General features: G+C 42.0%; 1 protein-coding gene across 1 annotated transcript in view; it reads left to right on the forward strand.

The window, feature by feature from the left end:
- TTN (titin) overlaps positions 1-21,199 on the forward strand; it is a 286,949-nt gene that overhangs the window by 16,199 nt on the left and 249,551 nt on the right. Inside the window, exons 6-23 of the mRNA XM_083155111.1 lie at positions 1,883-2,099; positions 2,272-2,469; positions 3,075-3,209; positions 3,603-3,731; positions 4,670-4,969; positions 5,058-5,183; positions 8,342-8,590; positions 8,844-8,933; positions 9,965-10,223; positions 15,482-15,539; positions 16,246-16,449; positions 17,136-17,278; positions 17,371-17,558; positions 18,878-19,108; positions 19,859-20,103; positions 20,223-20,443; positions 20,748-20,912; positions 21,025-21,193. Coding sequence (XP_083011237.1) covers positions 1,883-2,099; positions 2,272-2,469; positions 3,075-3,209; positions 3,603-3,731; positions 4,670-4,969; positions 5,058-5,183; positions 8,342-8,590; positions 8,844-8,933; positions 9,965-10,223; positions 15,482-15,539; positions 16,246-16,449; positions 17,136-17,278; positions 17,371-17,558; positions 18,878-19,108; positions 19,859-20,103; positions 20,223-20,443; positions 20,748-20,912; positions 21,025-21,193 — 3,327 coding nt within the window. The remainder of the gene's footprint in view (positions 1-1,882; positions 2,100-2,271; positions 2,470-3,074; positions 3,210-3,602; positions 3,732-4,669; positions 4,970-5,057; positions 5,184-8,341; positions 8,591-8,843; positions 8,934-9,964; positions 10,224-15,481; positions 15,540-16,245; positions 16,450-17,135; positions 17,279-17,370; positions 17,559-18,877; positions 19,109-19,858; positions 20,104-20,222; positions 20,444-20,747; positions 20,913-21,024; positions 21,194-21,199) is intronic.

The raw sequence follows: 21,199 nt of genomic DNA on the forward strand, positions 1-21,199 counted from the left end.
GTAAAAATAAAAATACATTAGTTATTAAGAAGTACACTAGTGCCATCTACTGGTTATTTCCTAGAATGCAGTTTTTCCATCAATTCACATACCGTGGGTTATTTCATTAATAAATGGAACATGTATACATTTAGCTATTTCCCACCACTCTTTCTTGTTTAATGTCTATATCTCTGGGCAAATAGAAATGTATTTTTATAAATAATGGGGGTGATTTTGATTGACTCTCAGTACTGCGGGTTTGGCCCCGTCCCGATGTTTTCGGGACTGCACATGGTCTGTTATGCCCTTGTGCAGGTCTCCTTTGCGAATGGCTTTAGCAATAAATCAGGCGGCGTCACAGGCCCTTGGCAAGCTGTGAGCTTCGCAGATTACCGAGCTAACCGGAATCGCCATCTAAGTGATATATTGTATGCTGCCATATGGTGCTTCCATCGAATCCGTAAGCAGGGCACACACCAACACAGATAGGGCCTTATTCTAGTTCACTCAAATTCCTTCTCAAATGGGCAAAACCATGTGCACTGCAGGTGGGGCAGATATAACATGTGCAGAGAGAATTAGATTTGAGGTGGGGTTTGTACTTCAAAGTGAGATCTATATTGCAGTGTAAAAATAAAGCAGTCAGTATTTTCCCTGCACAGAAACAAAATAACTCACCCAAATCTAATTCTCTCTGCACCTGTTACATCTTCCCCCCTGCAGTGCACATGGTTTTGTCCATCTGAGAAGGAATTTGCCTCTAAGAGTGAACTAGAATAAGGCCCATAGTGTAGTGCTGGCAAAAGCAGTTGTAAAATTAGGATTTCAGCAACTGACTTGTGAATTAACCAGGCTCGCTTCAAAGATACTGTCAAGAAAGTATACTGTCAGTATTGCAAAGATATTTCCAATTTTTGGCTGAGCTTCCAACTATTTATGCCCCGGCACACACAGTAGCTTATGTCTAGGAAGTGAAGTCTTTCTCCAGCACACGACACAATGGGGATGATTCCGGGGTACTTATGTATTATCTGGGCTCCCATGTTAAATGCACCCCATTTTTTTATACCCCTACTATCTAACTACGCATGGAGTTGATTTTATATAGTGTGGCGAGCGCAGCGAGCCACCGTGCCCGAAGCGTGGCGAGGGGACGCGGTCTCATAAGAAAAACGGGAGCCCAGATATTACATAAGTACCGATTCTGGTTGACCCACAATTTGCAGCTTTGCGGGTTATCTAAATCCCACCCGCACAGCAAGCCCCCCCCCCCCTCCTCGCACGCCTATTTTCCTGCACGCATGCAATTGGATGTTTAGCATAAACATCCATTCGCAGCCTTACGTGCAAGGGTGAAATCATTCGATGGTCACCGACCATCGAATGATTTCTACATCGCTCGCAGATCTAACACACCTCTCCGGTGTCTTAGATCTGTGGCGTCCCTGTACGTGAAGCGGTCATGCAGCTGACATCTGCTGAGGTCAGCTGCCCGCCCCCGGCACCCGCATCACAAGCACATTTCCATGGGAACGCCCATGAAGTGCTGGCCGTTCCCATGGTTGTGACCCCTAGCTGCTGCCCCATGCACTGCTAGGTGCGAATGGGCCGGCGAATAAGCAATTCCTCGCGTCCGCTCGCACCAAGCGGCTGCACATGCACGTAAATGTTTAAACATCGCTCCCCTGTGCAAACGCAAAGCAACCGGGATTATTGCCAATGGGTCATTTGTCAGGAGAGCTTCTTTTTGGATGGGAAGCAAGCGTTGATAAATTAGAGATAAACAATGTTATAGCCTTTAGATCTTCTCAATACTGTAAATGCCCTCTCTGTGAATGTGTATGTGTAAATGCAGGTCTTACAGTGAGTTACAGCAGCAACACATTTCTATACCCACCAGGTCAGTCTCTCCGGCTGGAAGAGGACTGTCTAGCTCTCCGATCAGATCAGTGAAGTCTCCTGCACCTTCAAGAGGTACTCCGACACCGGCTGGTGCTGAGGTTCCACCTCCATGGAAGCAGGAGGTATTTGTATCTTCTACAGCTTCCCACATAAAGACTGAGCAACGGTGGGAAGAGAAGACGCAAGTGACCACTACTAGAATGGAAGCCAAAGAGGTAATAGCATAAGTCTACGTACCACTAAAATACTGATTAACGTATAGATTTTACCGTAAAACAATGATGAATTATTGCTCGGAAATGTACCTTCTTGTTTGCATCGTTGACATGAACTTCAGTTTTCTTCCATTTTACCTATGAACTGTGTATTTTAATGTGGCTGATGCAGGTCCACGGGACAGGGAAAACAGCAGCTGTTGCCACCGTAGTTGCTGCTGTTGACCTGGCCAGAGTGAGAGAACCTACTCCGACTGAAGTGTCTGCTAAAAGAACAGCAGTGTCTGCCGTGTCAGCAGTGTCTGCCGTGTCAGCAGTGTCTTCCGTGTCAGCAGTGTCTGCAGTGCATTTACCGCCTGTCCATGAACAGGTAGAAAATGAAGCCAAGCTGTCAATAGCATTGAGCTGAAATGCAGCTAAACCAGGGGCAGGCTGGCACCCTTTGGACTGGGAGGCCAATTATTTGACAAAGGCCCAGACATTAGGCTTCACTGGCCCCACATCGTACAAGGAGCTGGACATCTCTGCCTGGGTCACCTTATGTCAAGTGATGCATCATCGCTTGGGAAGATAAGCTGTCAATCAGGTTATCTGCTTACAGATATGGGACCATTGTATAGGAGGCTGATTGACAGCTCATTCTTCTAATTAAGCCATCTTCTCAATTATTTAGTTCTCCCTTTCCTATGGTGGAGAAATCTTTGTGGATGTTGTTAATCCCAAAAAATTCCAACCAAAAAACATACTGTAGGAATAGTTACGTCCCAGTCCAGCTTGTCCCTGTTTCACCGGCAAAAATATAACTATCGCTTGCTACATATGCTTCACTGATCATCATCATTCCGCTTTCATCTTCATCCAATTAACATGCGTTTCCATGCTCAGTCCCATCTCACGAATTCATCCATTGATCTTCGACAGTTTTTTCTTTATTTTTTCTTAATGCAAGCCAAACTTTTCTTTTGTAAATATCAGGTAAGGAAAGAAGCTGAGAAAACTTCTATAAGCGCTGTAGTTGTGTCCGGCGAAAAAAGCAGACAGGAGACAGTTTCAAGGACGGTAGAAGGTGTTGCGACCAAGCGTGAACAGATACACGCAGTCCAAGAACAGGTGATTTCAGCTGCTGGATATGCGCAAATAACACGTAACCCCTGTCTTCCTATGGACAGAACTGCAAAGGCTAATACAATTGTCAAGAGTATTTTTTATTCATTTATTTACTTTTTGAAAGTTCTAATCATTGGAATGTTTACTAACTAAAATATCTTGTGACCAGTGCCACTGTTGTTGCCAGTATCCCCTTGTGTTTTTACAACTGAAAAGGAATCTCCAAATTGCGAACCAAAATTATATCTGGTAAATGGCCTCTGGCATTGGCCACATGAGTATAGATTTAGGTTTTGATCAATTTAAATATTCTGTGTGTGATGCAAACAACCTTTTATTTTTGAGTATCAAGCGGCTAAATGAGTGTGTTAATGTGTACGATTAATGGCCGCACAGATGACTTATGATTCAGAGAAAGTAGTAGCTGTGGCTACAGTTCTGGCTGCGGTGGACCAAGCGAGGAGCCGGACTCTTCTTGGAGAAGACATGTTAGCCATCTCCAAAGTGCTGGCTGAGACGGAGGAGGTAACAGCACTGTGGTCACCTCTGGCGCACCGTTATCTTCCTCTCCACCGGACACTTCCTTCTCCCGTCTTCACTTCGCACTCACCTCTTTATCTTTTGCCCTTTTTGATTTTGCACCTGTAGTCCACCCACATGCTGTTACTGTTGGGCCATATAATGACGGGGAGCTGGTCTAAGCTCCTTGCTCTATATGAGCTGTTATCTTTGATTATGTATTTGTGTATATGTGTTTTAAATGTATACTTGTTTTCTTATTATTGCAGCAAATCCTTTTATAGTTTAAATAACATAGTTTACTTTAAAGGGGTTCCAAAAATATTATAAAAATAAGCCATAAACTAAATTATGAAATAGCACGAATTGAATAAGTGCTTTGAATTACATTTAAGATACTTATACATTTCTTGTACAGCATTTAAAAGAAGCAACTTTTTCAAAATCCCAATCAGGAGGTCTAGATGGCAAATGCAGGGAGCACATTTTGAATTCATTATGGCCCCACCCCATCCTAGATGGCAAATACAGGGAGCATATTTTGAATTCATCATGACCCAGTCCCATCCCAGACTAGGCCCCCTGGCAGTTAGGGGAACGATGGTGTGATCATGACCTCATGCTATTCCTGGAGCATTTAAATCTTCATTGTACAGTATTTTTACTTTATTTGAATGCTTCTAAAAATGCCTTAAATGAGGCCTTAAGTTGAAAAAGTAGATATTGCTAGAACATATACCGTACATCCTTCCAAATGATATGAGGGTTAGGCAAAGAACAGCTCTAGGAACTACAGGGCCTCCACACTTTATAAACCTTCCAGCAATATGAATGTACTGTATTTATACCATTGATTGTTTCAATGTTTCTTGTAAGTGTTTTGTACCTTCTCTTCGTTTTTGTCCCAAGAGGGTTTGTATGAACTCTGTCAATGTTGTCTTTAGATCGGAACTGGGAAAAGAGCGGGAGCTGTGGCTACAGTTGTCGCCGCAGTTGACCTTGCCCGTGTTAGACAACCTGAGTACACCGAAGAAGGTTATGCAGAAGAAATAGCTCAGCAATATGAATACAGAGAGCATGTTTCTGCTAGAAAAACCATTGATTTCTCACCTGAACGAAAAGTTGTCACTAGACCCATACAAGCTCCCGAAGTCCATGTCCCATCAGTACCAAAAATTCTCCCAGTCCAACATGTTCCATCACCTATTGTTCCATCTCCGGTTGCACCATCACCTGTCCCACAGGTTAGGCTCAGACATTTTTGTTCTGATACTATAACGTTTTATATTGTATGTGATCCAAACATCAACAAAACTTTATTGATTAATGTAGATTAAAAGAACTCCAGAACCTTCAACCGTACCAGTTGTCCAATTGGAACCAACTCTCCCACACACACCAATTCCTCATTTTTCTGTTGCTAAGGTTACAGTACCTAAACCTGAGCATGTACATGAGGTAAGACCAGAGATGGCGTATATACGGCAATGTATATTGCCATAACTGACGTTACTACATTACACTACATTAGTGGATTTTTTTTGGCTTCACTAAACCATTTGTCATTATATTGTCACAAATATCCATTTGATATATGCGCTAGTGTAATCATCTAATCAAATGCAATGTAACCCACTTATTTCCCAGTTCAATAATTTATTGATAAAAATAATAATTTGCTTTGCGCTAACTAATGGATATTTATAACTTTATTTTTGACATACACCATATCCTGTAACTCTCAGGTTCTCAAAGTCGGTCCTCAGGACCCCACACGGTGCATGTTTTCCAGGTCTCCTCACAGAATCACAAGTGAAATAATTAGCGCCACCTGTGGATCTTTCAAAATGCGTCAATGAATATTGAGTGCACCTGTGCACCTGCCGGGGAACCTGGAAAACGTGAACTGTGTGGGGTCCTGAGGACTGAGTTTGAGAACCCCCGCTGTAACTAAATACTGGGGCATATGTATAAAGCCTGGAGAACTGATAAAGAGAAAGGTGATAACGCATCAGCCAATCAGCTCCCAACCGTCATTATTCAAACCCAGCCTGTAACATGACAGTTGGGAGGTGATTGGTTTGTGCGTTATCCCCATCCACTTTATCGCTTCACCAGGCTTAGCACATCTGCTCCCCCCCCCTCCCCCCCCAGTCATTAAAACACCTTTTGGCCAAATGCAAGCGGCAATTTTAATACATTTTCTTTATATCTTAACCAACCTGGTTTTGCTTATAAAAGAATTGCCGTTTTAAACTTTGCGGGCAAATCGCCGAAATGTCGGTCCTTGCCAGAACTATTACATTTGGCCCCTCGTCTTTTATATTACTATAACAAATTGGAAATCAATACTTATTTTCTTTAACGTTTGCAGTTGTTTTACTGCATACTAAAAAGTCTGGTCATTAACCTATTTTGTATTTTAATCTATATTTTTATTTCAGCTGCAATATACCCTTACTATATAAGAAAACAGCATTTACGATATTGTTTTCCCCTTTTCTGTGCATAACAACTCCCTTGGCTAATGGTCTTTAATTTATTTTTTGGCGTTTCATCTTGTCCTGTCTGTTCTGTGTGCGGCAAATCGTCAATGCTTCTCTTCTTGTGCTCAATTTAAAGAGTGCTCTTTACTTTTCCTCAGCCACGTTTAATGGACAAATTAGGTGTACCCTTCCTGGAAAAATATATCTTGCAAGAAAACATTACAATGCATATATAGTACTGAGAGGTCCTCATAATTATGATAATAATCTCGTATTCTGTAGTACTTTTCCTGTTTTAGTGTATACTAGTATCTGGCCCCTCATCATAACAGCAATATCAGCGCTGCTGGTGTCAGCGCCGCTGGTGTCAGTGCGTGCCCGATTGGAGCAACACTTGAATTTCCCCGTTGGGCGCATCTAATAGCTGCTGGTCCGCACAACACTTTAATTCCCCCCATAGAGGTGAGGAGTAGTGTTAGTCTTTATTTATATAGGAATCTCGACGATCCATGGCTGTTTCTCATGGCCACGCCCCCTTTTTGGCACTCAGTAGGTGGGACATTGAATCCTGCCTGGCGAGATGCAGTCGAGCGGGCTGAGAATGAGACCGGGTCTTGACTGTCGGGACCCGGAATTGAATACCGCCCATAGTATTTTATGCACGATTACATAGATTTAAATAAGAAGTCTACTTATGAAGCCTTACAGGGCCTACACACGGGGAGATTTTGCTGAGCGATCTGAGCGCTGCTAGTTTGCTCAGATTGTTCAGCAATATCGCTCAGCACACAGCGCTGCATAGTAATGTGTGCTGAGTGATCTGTCAGGGACAGTGTTCTCCGCTCTAGTGTAAAGATGATTTGCTCCAATATGTTTAGAATAAGAGGGTGAGTTAGATTTTTAATTTCAATGGTTCCTTTAGGTTTATTGATAACTAGGCCCTTAATAATACTAGTTGAACAGGAAAAGTGCTACAGTAAGTAATTCAATTATAGGGAATATACATGTTATTTTTATTATTATTAATATTATTATTATTCATTGTCTAAGAGAGTATTAAAGCAAGGCGAGAGATACAGTAGAGTGATAAAACACTAATTAGCTACAGCCATACTTCAAACACAGCCTGTAAAATGAGAGCTTCTTATGGACCCTACACACAGGGCCGCCGTTAGTAATGTTGGGGCCCGGGACTAACCTTCAGCCCGAGCCTCCAGCGCCCCCCTCACGTGCCCCGCACCCCCCCTCGCACGCGCCGGCACCCCGCCTCCCCCCAATTACTTACCAGAGGTGGTGTCGGCGGCGCAGCAGCATCTTCTCCTGGGACTCGGAGCACTCACTGCACAGTGCAGCCTGCAGAGCGCTGAGCCCCTCTGTATCCCAGGCTCAGTGCTCTGCAGTCTGCACTGTGTATTGTGCAAGCCTGGCCGCCGTCGCTGGGTGGGGGCATTTGTGCGGGTGCGGGGGGGGGTGCACTGTGGACAGCTGCCCGGGCCCCTCCAGAGGCTGGGGCCTGGGACAGTTGTACCCCTGGCACCCCCCTGTCGGCGGTCCTGCCTACACATCTAGCGACCCTGTTGAGCGTTCTGAACGCTCAGCAAGATCGCACAGCACACAGTGATGTGCCAGCATTGTGCGCTGCACGATCTGTCAGGACCAGTGTTCTCCGGTGAGAACGCTGGTCCTGACCCCGGTGACCCCCCATCACTATCGCTATGCACATCACATGGAGCAATGTAGGGGCAATTTTAATCGCTCAGAGAATGGCCTGACATCGCTACGTGTGTGGGCCCCATTAGTTAGTGTTGTATCTCTTTTTCACTGTATCTCCCTCCAAGCTTTGATAAATTCCCCTCCCCCCAATATGTCTAGTTGCTCCTCTGCTTACATGTCATTTTGAAGCCCATCACATATGCATAAGCATTGGAACAACTGTATATATTTGAAAGGAAATAAAAAATATAACACTAAACCAAAATATGAACATAATAAACCCATATGAAGGATTTTCTAGAGGAATTTTTTTTTGTCCAGCGTGAAACAAAATGTGGGGGGGAAAAAGCAGAGCGCATCTTTAAAATGTACCGAAACTTGATGGTATCGTAACCAATTTCCTCTTGGGTGGCTCAGGTGTCCATTGCAGGATCTGCTATAGCCAGCCTGGAAAAGGAGTTAACCACGGCGACCTCGCAGAAGATCACCAAGCCAGTGAAGGCTCCACATTTAAAGCCATATGAACCCCAACCGCCGCCCGAAAGAGTCATCTCCCAACCCTTTCCTTTGGTAGAGACAACTGATGCTTATAAAAGCCGCTTTGATGTTGAAATGAAAAGAGAGATAGGTGTGAGCGTTTCAGGCGGTTTAGCGCATGAAGAAAGAGTTCAGTATCGCTATGAGGTTGGTGATCCAGAAACTCGTTCATCTTCTTTGGTTCTTCATATAGTGAAAAAGCTATAATAAATGAGTCTTCTTTCTTGCTCATCAACTGTATCTCCTTACTCTTTACTGCTCCTTAGTGGCCGGAGTATTAATAGTGCTTTTTCTACGCTTCTAACATGACCATAAGCAGAAGAAATTCTATGCCCCACTTCTCAAATGGTGGTTATTTTTAGAAACTGTTCCTATAGAAAAGCTTACACTCTTCCATATGTTTCAGGCTGAAGAGGCAGCCCGGGTGCCTGGACCAGCAGAAGCTCCCATGTCTCCACCAACTATAGTTACTGTAAGTACAACTTCAGAATGATGCCTAGAGCTTCACTTGGATCTTAGCCAATATTTATATCATATCTTAATCCCCAATTGTGGAAACAGAGGAAGAGGTGGTGGGGCCTTAATTACTCCTAAATCTAGGCGACACACTGCTACATAATTCCGAATATTTAAAAACATTTCAGTATGATTTGGAGTAAAAAAAGTTGCAAAGTGAAACTAATTTGTTGTATTAAACTTTTGGCTTGGAATAAGCATCAATGCCCTAAAGTTTGGCCTTGGGTACGACTGTTAGTATATATATTAATGTATGTGCTATTATCTCGTACTGTATTTAATTATATCACCCAGAGTGGGGGCTAATATTACATAGCATAGGAACTGCCAGAAACAGAGATGCCTTGTTGCGGCCTGGTGGCTTAATATCTTTTAAAATATATGCAAACTGAGATCTCTGGATTTCTTTTATCATGTAGTATTCAAATCTCATTGCTGATCTTTTTCACTGTTCTGGGAAAACATTTCTCCTTTTTTTTATTTTTTATTTTTCGTTTTATTCACCTTTAAAGGCCTATTAAATTAATTGAGCAGACGACTTTTAGAGCAGAATATTAAACAGAATTAAAAGTAAAACTTTAAAACATCGAAACAAACAGCCTATTTTTTCGCACAAGTCAAAGTCTGACGCTGGTGGTGAAAAATATGGATTGCTTTAAATTTCCATGTGCTTAACCCTTTGAGTGCCAACGTCTCTGTGAGAGATGTTCAAAATATCCACAAAAATATGCCAGCGTCGCTCACATTTGTTATATAAATTAAAATAAAAAACCGTTGTGAAAAAAAAAAAAGATTATATTTTCTATATAAGGTAAACATTACAGGTCATTTTGTTGAATAAAAATGTTTGCTTGGCAACTTTCACCCCTTTTTGACAAATTAACTTTGAACTCAAAAAGGTTAATTATTACCTGCACGATATAACGTAAGGAGGGCAAAGCTACAGTATATTCTATGTTATACTATATTATATATTTTTGCCAACAGGGATTGAAAGATGTGACAGTCCTCGAAGGCGAGTCTGTTACTTTGGAGTGTAAAATTTCTGGTTACCCTTCACCAACTGTGGTGTGGTACCGTGAGGATTATCGCATTGAAAATTCAATTGATTTCCAAATCACCTTTGAACAAGAGATTTCCCATCTCGTAATTCGCGAGGCATTTGCTGAAGACAGCGGACGATTTACGTGCACAGCTGCCAACGAGGCTGGCACAATTAGCACGTCATGCTATCTCCTCGTACAAGGTAAGACAACACCCCCTGTCTAAGTTTATGATGGGATCAAAATAGCAAAAGTGGAAAATGTTGAGAAGGGCTGCATTTTACGAGCTGTCTATAAATATAACAGACAACTGGACAGCGACAGTCATACCATATGTTCTAATCGTTATTCTTAGGGGTCTTTGCTGAAACCTTTTTAATACAACACTACCAATGAATTGCAAGACCAATCAAGCTTAGAACAGGCATATTGTAACCTTTGGAATGCTAATTGTAAAAGTTTGTGTATATATATATATATATATATATATATATATATATATATATATACAGTATATATTCCAAAGACAGCGTCACTCAGGGACTCCATTTGTATTATTAAAGCAAAGTGAAGTTTATTTGTCAAATAAACTTCACTTTGCTTTAAAAATACAAATGGAGTCCCGGAGTGACGCTGTCTTTGTATTATCTATGCAATTGTTGTAATAAAGAGCGAGCACCCGGGCAAGTACCCCTTTTGGTTGCTATTTTTGAGTGCCAAACCCAACTGGAATGTATATATATATATTTACAGTTAGCGTGTCTTTTATAGAAACGGCGTGTATATTTGCTATCTTTTTTTTTAAGTCACATGTCTACTTTCACATTCTGGTTTATGTTTATTGCAGAGGTATATAGTCGTTTTGAAAATAATTTGACGTGTTTCATATGGTTATATTATATAATTAGTTCATATTGTATAATCATGCAGCTATATAATTTTGTACGACCGCCCATTTTTTTTAAAGCAGCAATCATTTACAAGGCAAAACCTTGTCAGTTTTGCCTTGTAAATGATTGCTGCTTTAAAAAACAGGGCAGACTGGCACCAAAGTCCTGCAATTTACTAAAACTTCTAAAAATGAAAAGAAGTTGATGTTGCTCAGCAACCAATCAGATTGGGTCTTTGTTCATTGCATCCAATCAGATTGTGTCTCCGTTTCTCATTCGCATCCTCGAAAATGAATAGACAGAACCTGATTGGTTGCTATGGGCAACATGACCTCTTTTCCTTTTTAGATGCTTTTAGTAAATGTAGACCTCTGAGTCTGTTACGTATCCCATAACTCCTAGTCTTCGGGAAATATTGTGTAACATTGTAATCAAATATGTACAACTAGGGAGTAGATTTATCCAAGCTTAGAGGGAGAGAAATAAAGGGGGTGATTCATACCCGCTTGCTGTGGGACAAATTCGCTTTCCCGGCCGATGTTTTTATTTTGTGCAAATGAACGCAAGTGGAAACACCCAGAGCAAACCCCCTTGCTGAGGCATTCGCTCCAGGATGGGCAGGCATGGGGTGGTAGCAGGGCAATAGCCAGCGTTTTATTGGCGTGCCAATAGAAACGCTATGCGTACCTCTGCGAATGCAGGCATCCGCTTGGGGTGGAGTCCTGACATCACATGACCTCAGTGCCCGCCCCCGAATTCATCGGGACGCTGTACACTTGAAGAGTCAGTCCACGCTGACTTGAAGAGTCAAACCACGCTGGAATAATTTTTCCCACTGCTCGTAAAGAATGGTCAGCGTGCACTGACTTTTCAATTGTACAGATTCCCGATGAATTCGGGGCGGGCACTGAGGTCATGTGACATCAGGACTCCGCCCCAAATTCTCCTCCGTGCGGCCACTTGTGAGCGGATGGGTAAGCGTATCAGCCAACCAGCTCATTTATGAATTGACAGAAGCTGATTGCTCGGTACTTTATCTCTTTCCAATCTGTTTTTCTCCACGCCATGTGTGCAAGGTTGGTGTTTCTGTGAGGAACTGTGTCTAGCCCTATGATAATGTGAAGGGTATTTGTTTATATACTTTGGCCCTGATTCTGGTTTGATTGCTCCCCTGTGCGTTCCCACAGGGGAGTGATGTTTATGGCCTTTGGTTTTTGGCATTTGCATGTTTTGCACTTGTGGAAGGCAGTTACTCAGCTATGCATCATGCTATCACATCTGAATAAGTGTGGCAAAGTGTAGCTAATGTAATGGCATCGTACACCCTATAAAATCGCATGCGATCGCATGCGATTTTGCGGGAGGTGTGATGCGATAGCAGTGAATAAATTACATAGGAAAATTGCATCGCATCGCACGGCCCTTAAAATGGCCCATGCGATGCGATTTTCCTACTCAGAATAGCCCACTAAGCAAATTTCTTATTGGGTGCCCATCTACTACATGAGTACCACAGAATTTACTATATATAATGTATACTTATACAGGGACCCAGACCATTAGTGTTACCACCCATCCAGTATTACTCCGGACAGTCCAGTAAGACTGGAGTCCGGTGGGGTCCATGCAATGTCTGGGAATAGGCAGCTACTAGACTTCGGTCTTAATTACCGGACTGTCCAGAATAATCCTGGACGTGTGGTAACCCTACAGACCATGCATCTACTAATGGTTAGCCATGGTTCTTTAGAGGGCCCCTACCACTGCATTCCCCCAGTGTGACCATAAAGCCCCGCTCCAACAATATGCCACTTGGCACTGACTAATAGCATCAAACACTGATGTCGTCTCCCTGCTGTGCTCCCCAGGTATGGTTGTATCATTAACTATACTGTACAACATACTCTAGGCTCCCACTAAGGGCCCAGTGGGAATTCATATTAAGATACAGTTGTGTTGTTTGTATGACCAAAGTCATGTGCAGTATAATTTATCATATGTATGATATATAATGCAAGTGCACAGTGTGGATACTGATCCCTCAGAGAGTGGGGCACATCAAGAGTTGCCCCTATGGAACAGTCCTACTCTGTGCCCATGCACCAAGGTTCTACGCCATTGTCATGCTCCTTTTTTAATGTTGGGTAGCAGTAAGATATTGCTGCAATATTCTATAGTATTAGATAAATCCAAATGTGGTTTTATAAAGATACAGTAGTTCCCTAGATCGGTCTTGTACATCTTTATACTTGGGGATATAGTTAAGAAAGCTTATAAAACTGAAAAGAGGTGATGTTACCCATCGCAACCAATCAAATTCTATCATTTTCTAGAATGCAATAGAGAAATGACAGACAGAGTTTAATTGGGTGCAATGGGAAACATCCCCTCTTCTAATTTTAAGAAGCTTTAGTTAAGTTACCCCTTGGGGGGTATTCAAATCAGGATTCCGACTATCAGAATGGCCCGACAGTCAGAATCTTGGGCCATTTTTACTCTGCTCAACAGATATTGTTCCATCAGTCAAGTGTCAAAAAGTGGGCGTGTCGGTGAAAGCAGCCGCGGATTGTCGAAAAACGGAAGTGAATTGCCAGTCCACTGCCATTTTCGAACAAAACAGTTCCTACTACTTTTAAAGTTGGATCTGTTTTGTCGGAATCCCCCTTCAATGCTGTCAGAAATAGGGGCCAAGATTGAAAACCCCCCTTAGAGTGTTTGAGCAGAATGTGTTTTACACAGATTACAGTAAATCCCACAATTACTTTTTTCTGTTAATATGTTCTCCTAGTCCTACATATGTTTTTGCATATAATGACACATAATTGGCTCCCAACAAAAAATGAACCCTAGTGTGTAAGTGTGCGAGTGTACATGGGCAGACTATGGTTCTAGAAGTGTCAGTAGAGTTCAGTGGAGATATATGCAATAGAGATTGTGTTCTTCTGGGAGAGTGTACTGTAGGTTTTAATGAGACATGACTATGTCTAAAGGTGGCCATACACGACTGCGATTTTGCCCAATGTCACTTCTTTTTGGCCCAGAAATTGAGGTGAAATCAGGCAAATCGCAAATGTTTTAGATCCGCTTCGATACGCAGTCCCATGTGCACCGGATCAGAGCCCCTAGATCGCAAGTCTGTCGGAACCAACAGCCTCCGGCAGCACTTGCTGGGAACAAATGTGATATATATTACATGCAAAAAAGACCGCATGCGATATATCTGGAAGGTCTCCTGCTGTTCCAGTGGGATCGTGTGCGACTTCTCACCTCGGAGAAGTTTCGCAAGTGAATGGAATCCTTAAGAGTTACATGGGGGTACTTATCAAAGCATGGGGAGAAATCAAGTGGAGAGAGATAACCAGCTTCTCTCATTTAACAGTCTGTACAAAAATGATAGGTATGAACTGATTGGTTAGTGCTTCATTTATCTCCAATGTATCTCTTGCTAAGCTTTGATAAATACCCTCATAATGTGTGGAAAGTCAGCATGTTCTCCTGGCATGTAGATAAGATAAGATAAGATAAGAATACTTTATTGTTATTAACAATACATCACAACAATGCACTGTCAACAAAACTTAACACAAGAACCTACACAAAAAGAAAAAACATTTAAGATTCTTGCCATTGGAATTCACATCTCTCTTCAAAGTTTATAAAATCTCTTAAGGGTGAAAGAGAGAATTTGTTGTGATGAGCAGCCAGGAGCACCTGTACAGTGTGTACCTTTGATTTTTTTGTTGGGTACTGTATATATTGTACATATTGTATTCATATTAGCACAATAGTATTTGGGTTTTTAGTGCTGCGCTCTGCCCCAATGTTGTGGTGTGTGCAATCTAGTAATAATAATCTATTGATTAAGCACTAAAAACCCAAATACTATTGTGCAACTTAAAGGACTAGTCATCCTTCAGTGCAGCTGCTAGCCAAAACGATTCTGTGCGCTGATAGCAAACCCATTTACCTGTAATATTAGCACAGTGTTGAGCGTTATATAGTGATCAATGGAATGTCCTGAGCTTTCTCTAGATACAGTAGGTCTCATCCTAGTGCTCTGTATGGATATAATCAGGGTTGCCTACCCTCCCAGAATGGCTGGGAGGGTCCCGGAAATCGGGTCCCCCTCCCGCACCACCGGAAAGGGGAGCAATCCTCCCACAGAGCCATCTGTCTCTCATGAACAGCCCCTCGGTGGAGGGACCGTGGGTCATATGAAGCGATCGCATAATTTTAGCCCGCCATGCAATGCCTGAAACACTGTACCGGCATTGCGTGGCGGGGGCATGGCTAAAATGATGAGATCACTCTCGCCATGCCCCCAAACAAGTCAGCCCTCCTGTGGCTCCGCCCCTGCACTGCCTTGTTTCACTCCTGGTGATGGCCCCGCCCCCCTGCCTCAGTGAGCTGGTTGCCCTCTCCCGGAGCGGGCAGCCAGAAAGTCGGCAAGTATGGATATAATGCATGTATATTATAGCACAAAAGATTATGAAAATTGTTTAAATTATATACCAGTTGATGAAATATTATAGGTATAATTGTACATCGATGTTTTGTTTCTTTTCCTATAGTTTCAGAGGAATATGAAGCCAGAGAAACTGTAACTGAAAAAATGACAGAAGAGAAACAGTAATTATTTTTTCATTTGTTTTAATGAACTGGGAATAGCTGTGAATGTGTTTTTATATAAAATACTATAGGCCGCTCAGACGTTAAAGTCATTATCATCATTTATTAGCCCATTCATTATTGTTAGAAAATAATTATAATATACTATAATGGTTTTCGCACAAAATTATGACAGTGTAGAGGTGTAAATGCGTGCATGTCTATGGCCACACCCACACAGCACTAGCCACACCCACACAGCACTGGTGGCAGCACCTCCGCTTCTCAGTATAGTCCATTGAATATTTTCAGCTGCAGGCCCCTCTTAATCCGGTTCTGCTTTACCACAGTAAAGGCAGCCATTTTGTGGGTTGACCAATAATCAGGGGAACCAGTGTTATTCACTGAAGCACTAAGTGTGGTACACAGCTGTTCTAACAAAAAGTCCCTCAGCGAAGCCACTGTTTTCTAAGTTGTTCATGTATTAATTGTTATTGCTGTTAGAAAATGGTAGACTCATGAATGTCCCTGCTTTTACATGAATTGGTAGTCCATGAATACTGGTTAAGTGGGGTTTAATGTCATTCCCTTTTGGAAACTGATGGGTACAGTACATTTTAATTTAGAAAAATACGATTTTGAAATAGATAATAAAATAAGACTAAATGGAAAGATGTTGTAAATTGATAAGAGTTATATACAGTATCACATGACTAACTCATTACAGGTACACCGAGGAGCAAAAGATGGAAGTAGAGGTGACTGCTCCTGAAGAAACTGGAGAAGGAGTGGCCCCTTTCTTCATCAGAAAACCCACCATTCAGAAGTTGGTTGAGGGAGGAAGAGTCATATTTGACTGTCAGATTGGAGGCAACCCCAAGCCACACATATACTGGAAAAAGGCTGGCGTTCCTCTAACTACTGGATACAGGTAATCATATGCTGTTCCCATCATTAATTATATCTTTTTAAACAAATTACTTTTTTGGGGGTAATAACTTTGGAGGTGGACGCTAATGGTATCGCTCAGCAGCTGGGCAAAAATATGCAAAAAGCCGGCCAAGGCGTCCGAAAACAAAAAACAAGTACAAATGTCTGCTGCCCCTAAAGACACGGCATCGTATCTACTTCCTGAGCATAGAACATCTAAATAAACTTCGGGTTATTTATGTTGTCCGGTAAAATCAGGCTGCCGGGGCCGGTGAAGTTCCTTCCATGGATACAGCCACTGGCTTCAGCACGCCCAGAAAATGAGGCTGACATAATCCCATTTTCTCAAATGCATTCAGTTTTTAACCCCAACTACACCTCTTGGAACTGCATTTTGGCGAATTCAATTGCTTGGCGCATGAGGAAACATCTGTATATACATTATCTATAATATATATGTCTAGTGTTCGTGTGTCTCTGAAACACTGCCATCTGTTTGCAGCAAGTGAAACTACATCTACTAGCTTTGGAAGCATTTGCTTTGAGCGGGCTTACACTGCCATCTGTTGGCAGCAAGTGAAACAACATCTACTGGCTTTCGAAGCATTAGCTTTGAGCAGGCTTACTAGTTAATCATATTGCTCTATATCGCAACAAGATTATATAACACGGTCTGTTTCTTTACAGATATAAATTATCATATAACAAGGATACTGGAGAATGCAAGCTCGAGATTTCTATGACATTTGCCGATGATGCCGGAGAATACAGCATCGTCGTTCGTAACAAACATGGAGAAACTACCGAAACTACACAACTGCTGGAGGAAGGTAAAGGAAACATCGATGGCAGAAAGCAGTCTAATAGTCACAATGTACAAATCTATTCAATTGTTTCACTATATTTTATTTGTGATCAATAGGGGAATACGACTCTCTCATGAGGATGCACGAAGAACCTACTCCATATGTAACTGAACCACAAGTAGCTGAGGTCGCCCCGGGCGCTCCTCGGATTGAATATGATAAAGAATATGAAAGGGAACAAGCCCTTATAAGAAAAAAGATGGCCAAGGATACGACTTTTGTGAAAACTACAATTCATGCAGAGGTAAACTGACAGTTATCTTCCCGAAGAAGATAGTAAGTTAGTTACAGATGCCGGTATATTACAGATGTAGCCACAGTTATCCCATGTTTATTTGTTAGGTTGTTCGTCATCTTATCCTAGATGATTATCTAGCTGTTATTTAGGGCCAGAAGTATCAAGCTCCAAAAAGTGATTAAGTGGAGAGTGATAAACAACCAGCCAATCAGCTCCTACTGTATTTGTCATTTTTCAAATCCAACCTTTGACATGACAGTTAGGAGCTGATTGTTTATCACTCTCCACTCTATCACTTTTTGAAGCTTGATGCATCTGGCTCTTAGAGAGTTAGCTATCTTAGTAGAAGCTGTAATTTCTAGTAGTTAATACAGTAGATTCCTATTGATCAAGTAAAGATAAACTAATTAGGATAACGATGGCTATACCAGTACTAAAATGTAAAGAAGAGGAAAGAATATGCTAATTCGGGATGTGATGCTGGAATACTGACACTGATGAAGATGCTGATGATTTAATCCCAACTGCCGGCTTCCCAAACCGGCATCAGCTTTGCAAGTTAGAATTGCCAGCCATCGCCAGCCGCGAGGCCCCACCATCCGTCGGAAGGGGGTGCACGAGATGCTCGAGCGCCCCATGCTGCCGCCTCCCCACTCGCTGTCGCCAGTCCCCACCGCCTCCCCGAACCCCCCTTAACCCTGCCCGTCTCCCTGAAGCGGAGACAGGCAGGGTTTCCGCCGCCCAGCCGCCGAGTTACTGGGACGCGTGTGCGTGTGAGACGCTTGCGCGTCCCAGTCTGATGGAGTCCCTCTCAGCCGGCGCTCGCTAGCAGGGACATTCTGGTGGGTGCTGGGAATAAATGAGAGGGGCTCCATCTGTATGCAAGTTAACATTAGGCCAAGAAAGGGGGGGGGGGTGTCTTCTGACTTAGGTAATATATATCGGGGAGTTAGAATTAGGCTGCAGAGGGGGGGTTAGGGTTAGGACATGGGGAGGGAATGTTAGGTTAGGCTAGGCTACGGGGTAGTAGAGTTATGGTTAGGCACTGGTGGGTAGGGTTAGATTTAGGCTGCGGAAATGCGTGGTTAGGCGGGGCAGGGGAAGGTAAGTATATTTGCAGGATTCCCTTTCTCGGGATGCTGGCATCTGTATTCTGATTGCCGGCATCTTGTCCGCAGGTCATCCGCATGTATTGCCCTAATTTAAGTCAACATTCTATAAGTTGATACTGTGTTTCTCTGTAGAACTAACAATGATGTGCTATTTATTACAGATGTTGTTAGCAATTTAATCAACTTTCTATTCATCACTTACTGTATTTGCAGGAGTATCGGCTAACTGCTTTTGAAGAGAAACTTATCAAAGAAATTGAATACAGAATTATTAAGATCAGCTTGGAGGAATTACTTGAGGAGAACGGAGAGGAGATGATTGTCGATGTTCCTGAATCAGAAATAATTGAGTCAGGATTTGACATAAGACTAAAGAGTTACCAGATCCTGGAGGGAATGGGTGTCACTTTCCACTGTAAAATGTCCGGCTACCCAGTACCAAAGGTACATAAAGTATTCCTGCATTCAGTAGATAAGCATTGTCTGCTGCGGGCAACCATTTTTCTTGGGACTCCTCTGTTGCTTTTAAAGTCCTGGGCAAACTCTGGGGTTGATGGGGTTTGTGTGCAAGACGACTAGGCCCTAGCTAGCCCTCACCCCTCCTCCACCACCATTTCATGCTAGTTAATGGCTGCAGTAGTCTAGTGGTTTCCTCAGTACCATCACTTTTCACTAGGTGGCAGTAGAGCTTTCAATTATGCAATCAGGGATGGTTGATTTAACACTTTTGTTCCTTTGAATTTTAAATAATAGTACAATTAGGCCCATCTCTAGTTCCTAAAAGGGTGAATGTACATCCATACAATTGATACAAGTGTTTACTCAAGGAAATTGTGTGATTGGGTTTGGTGTATGGACGTTAATGACAATTCTTGGCTGCTGCCTCCAATTATTTCTTCTGAAAAAAGGATTTCTTACAATTTTTAGCTAGCCGGAAGATTTAAGAATAGTACCAATGTGATGAGTACATATTAACCCATCAGCTAAGGCACTTTTGAAAAAATTCTTCAATTTTTATACTTAACAAAGGGAAACTTAATTAATTTGGGAATTTTTTGGAAGAGAAGATATAGGATGAGTTGTAATTATGTTAAGAGATCAAGTGATTAAATTAACTTTTGTGCTTCAAAAATATCAAAGTAAAATGTCTTCCCAGACTAACTGAGTAAGTCTGTTGTTGCATAATTTTTGCAGATTGCATGGTTCAAGGATGGTAAACGTATTAAGCCAGGAGGACGGTACCAGGTGGAAACCTTACAAGATGGAAGGGCCAGCCTGCGCATCACTGTTCTATCCACTGAAGATGAGGGGATTTATACCGCCTTAGCCAGTAATTTTAAGGGAAATGCCATTTGCTCAGGAAAATTGTATGTGGAGCCTGTTGCACCTACTGGAGGTCCAGCGTACATACCAGCTCCAGATGCTGTTAAAAGAATACGGTAATGTCCACATTTATTTATGCTGTTGAGCCTTAAACAAAATATTTGAATCCAAATAAGCAGACTTAGCTTTCAATTCTGAAGTTCTTTAAAGCATAATCTGCTTTATATACCCATAGGTCTGTATCTCCAAGGTCACCAAGTCGCTCCCCCGGACGCTCTCCTGCACGTTCTCCCGCTCGCCGATTGGATGAAACTGATGAGTCCCAGTTGGAGAGATTATATAAACCAGTCTTTGTCTTAAAACCTGCATCATTTAAATGCGCTGAAGGTCAAACTGCAAGATTTGACCTGAAAGTTGTCGGAAGACCAATGCCCGAAACATATTGGTTCCACAACGGTAATTATAATACAGTATATATTTCATAATCCATGTTTGGCATATATTCTAGACACTTATGTAGTCTTTACAACATCACATCTGGAATGAACTTCAATGTCTTCTTACTGCTGTTGGGTCATAGCCGTTGTATTCAATGCAAGACATATTCAGCTCTGCTTATCGTAATCAGGAAATTGGTTAATGGATATAATATATATATTGATCTGTTACTAGCATTGAACAGTTAAAAAAAGTCTATTAAATCAGTTAAAGACATTGGCCAGAGGTGAACTTATATTAATGAAATTATTATATTTTATAGGTCAGCAAATTGTCAATGACTATACACATAAAATCGTTGTCAAGGAAGATGGAACGCAGTCCCTTATCATAGTCCCAGCAATGCCAACAGATTCTGGAGAATGGACTGTCATAGCTCAGAACAGAGCCGGCAAAACCTCAGTCTCAATGACACTGACTGTGGAAGGTACATTAAAGTATACAGTATATATGCATTGGAAACAATAACTGACTTCTGGTGACATTGCAGGTGACAGTAGAACTGAAGCTTAATTTAAACTTTCTTATTTTCTTTATAGCAAAGGAACACCTGCAAAGACCACAGTTTGTGGAAAAACTTAAAAATGTTAGTGTCAAAGAAGGCTCTAAACTGGAAATGTCAGTAAAAGCTTTGGGTAATCCCAACCCAGATATTGTATGGCTGAAGAACAGTGACATCATTGCTCCTCACAAATTTCCCAATATAAAGTAAGT

Source organism: Crinia signifera, chromosome 7, assembly GCF_055691185.1.
Source record: "Crinia signifera chromosome 7, ASM5569118v1, whole genome shotgun sequence".
In the NCBI taxonomy this organism is placed as follows: Eukaryota; Metazoa; Chordata; class Amphibia; order Anura; family Myobatrachidae; genus Crinia; species Crinia signifera.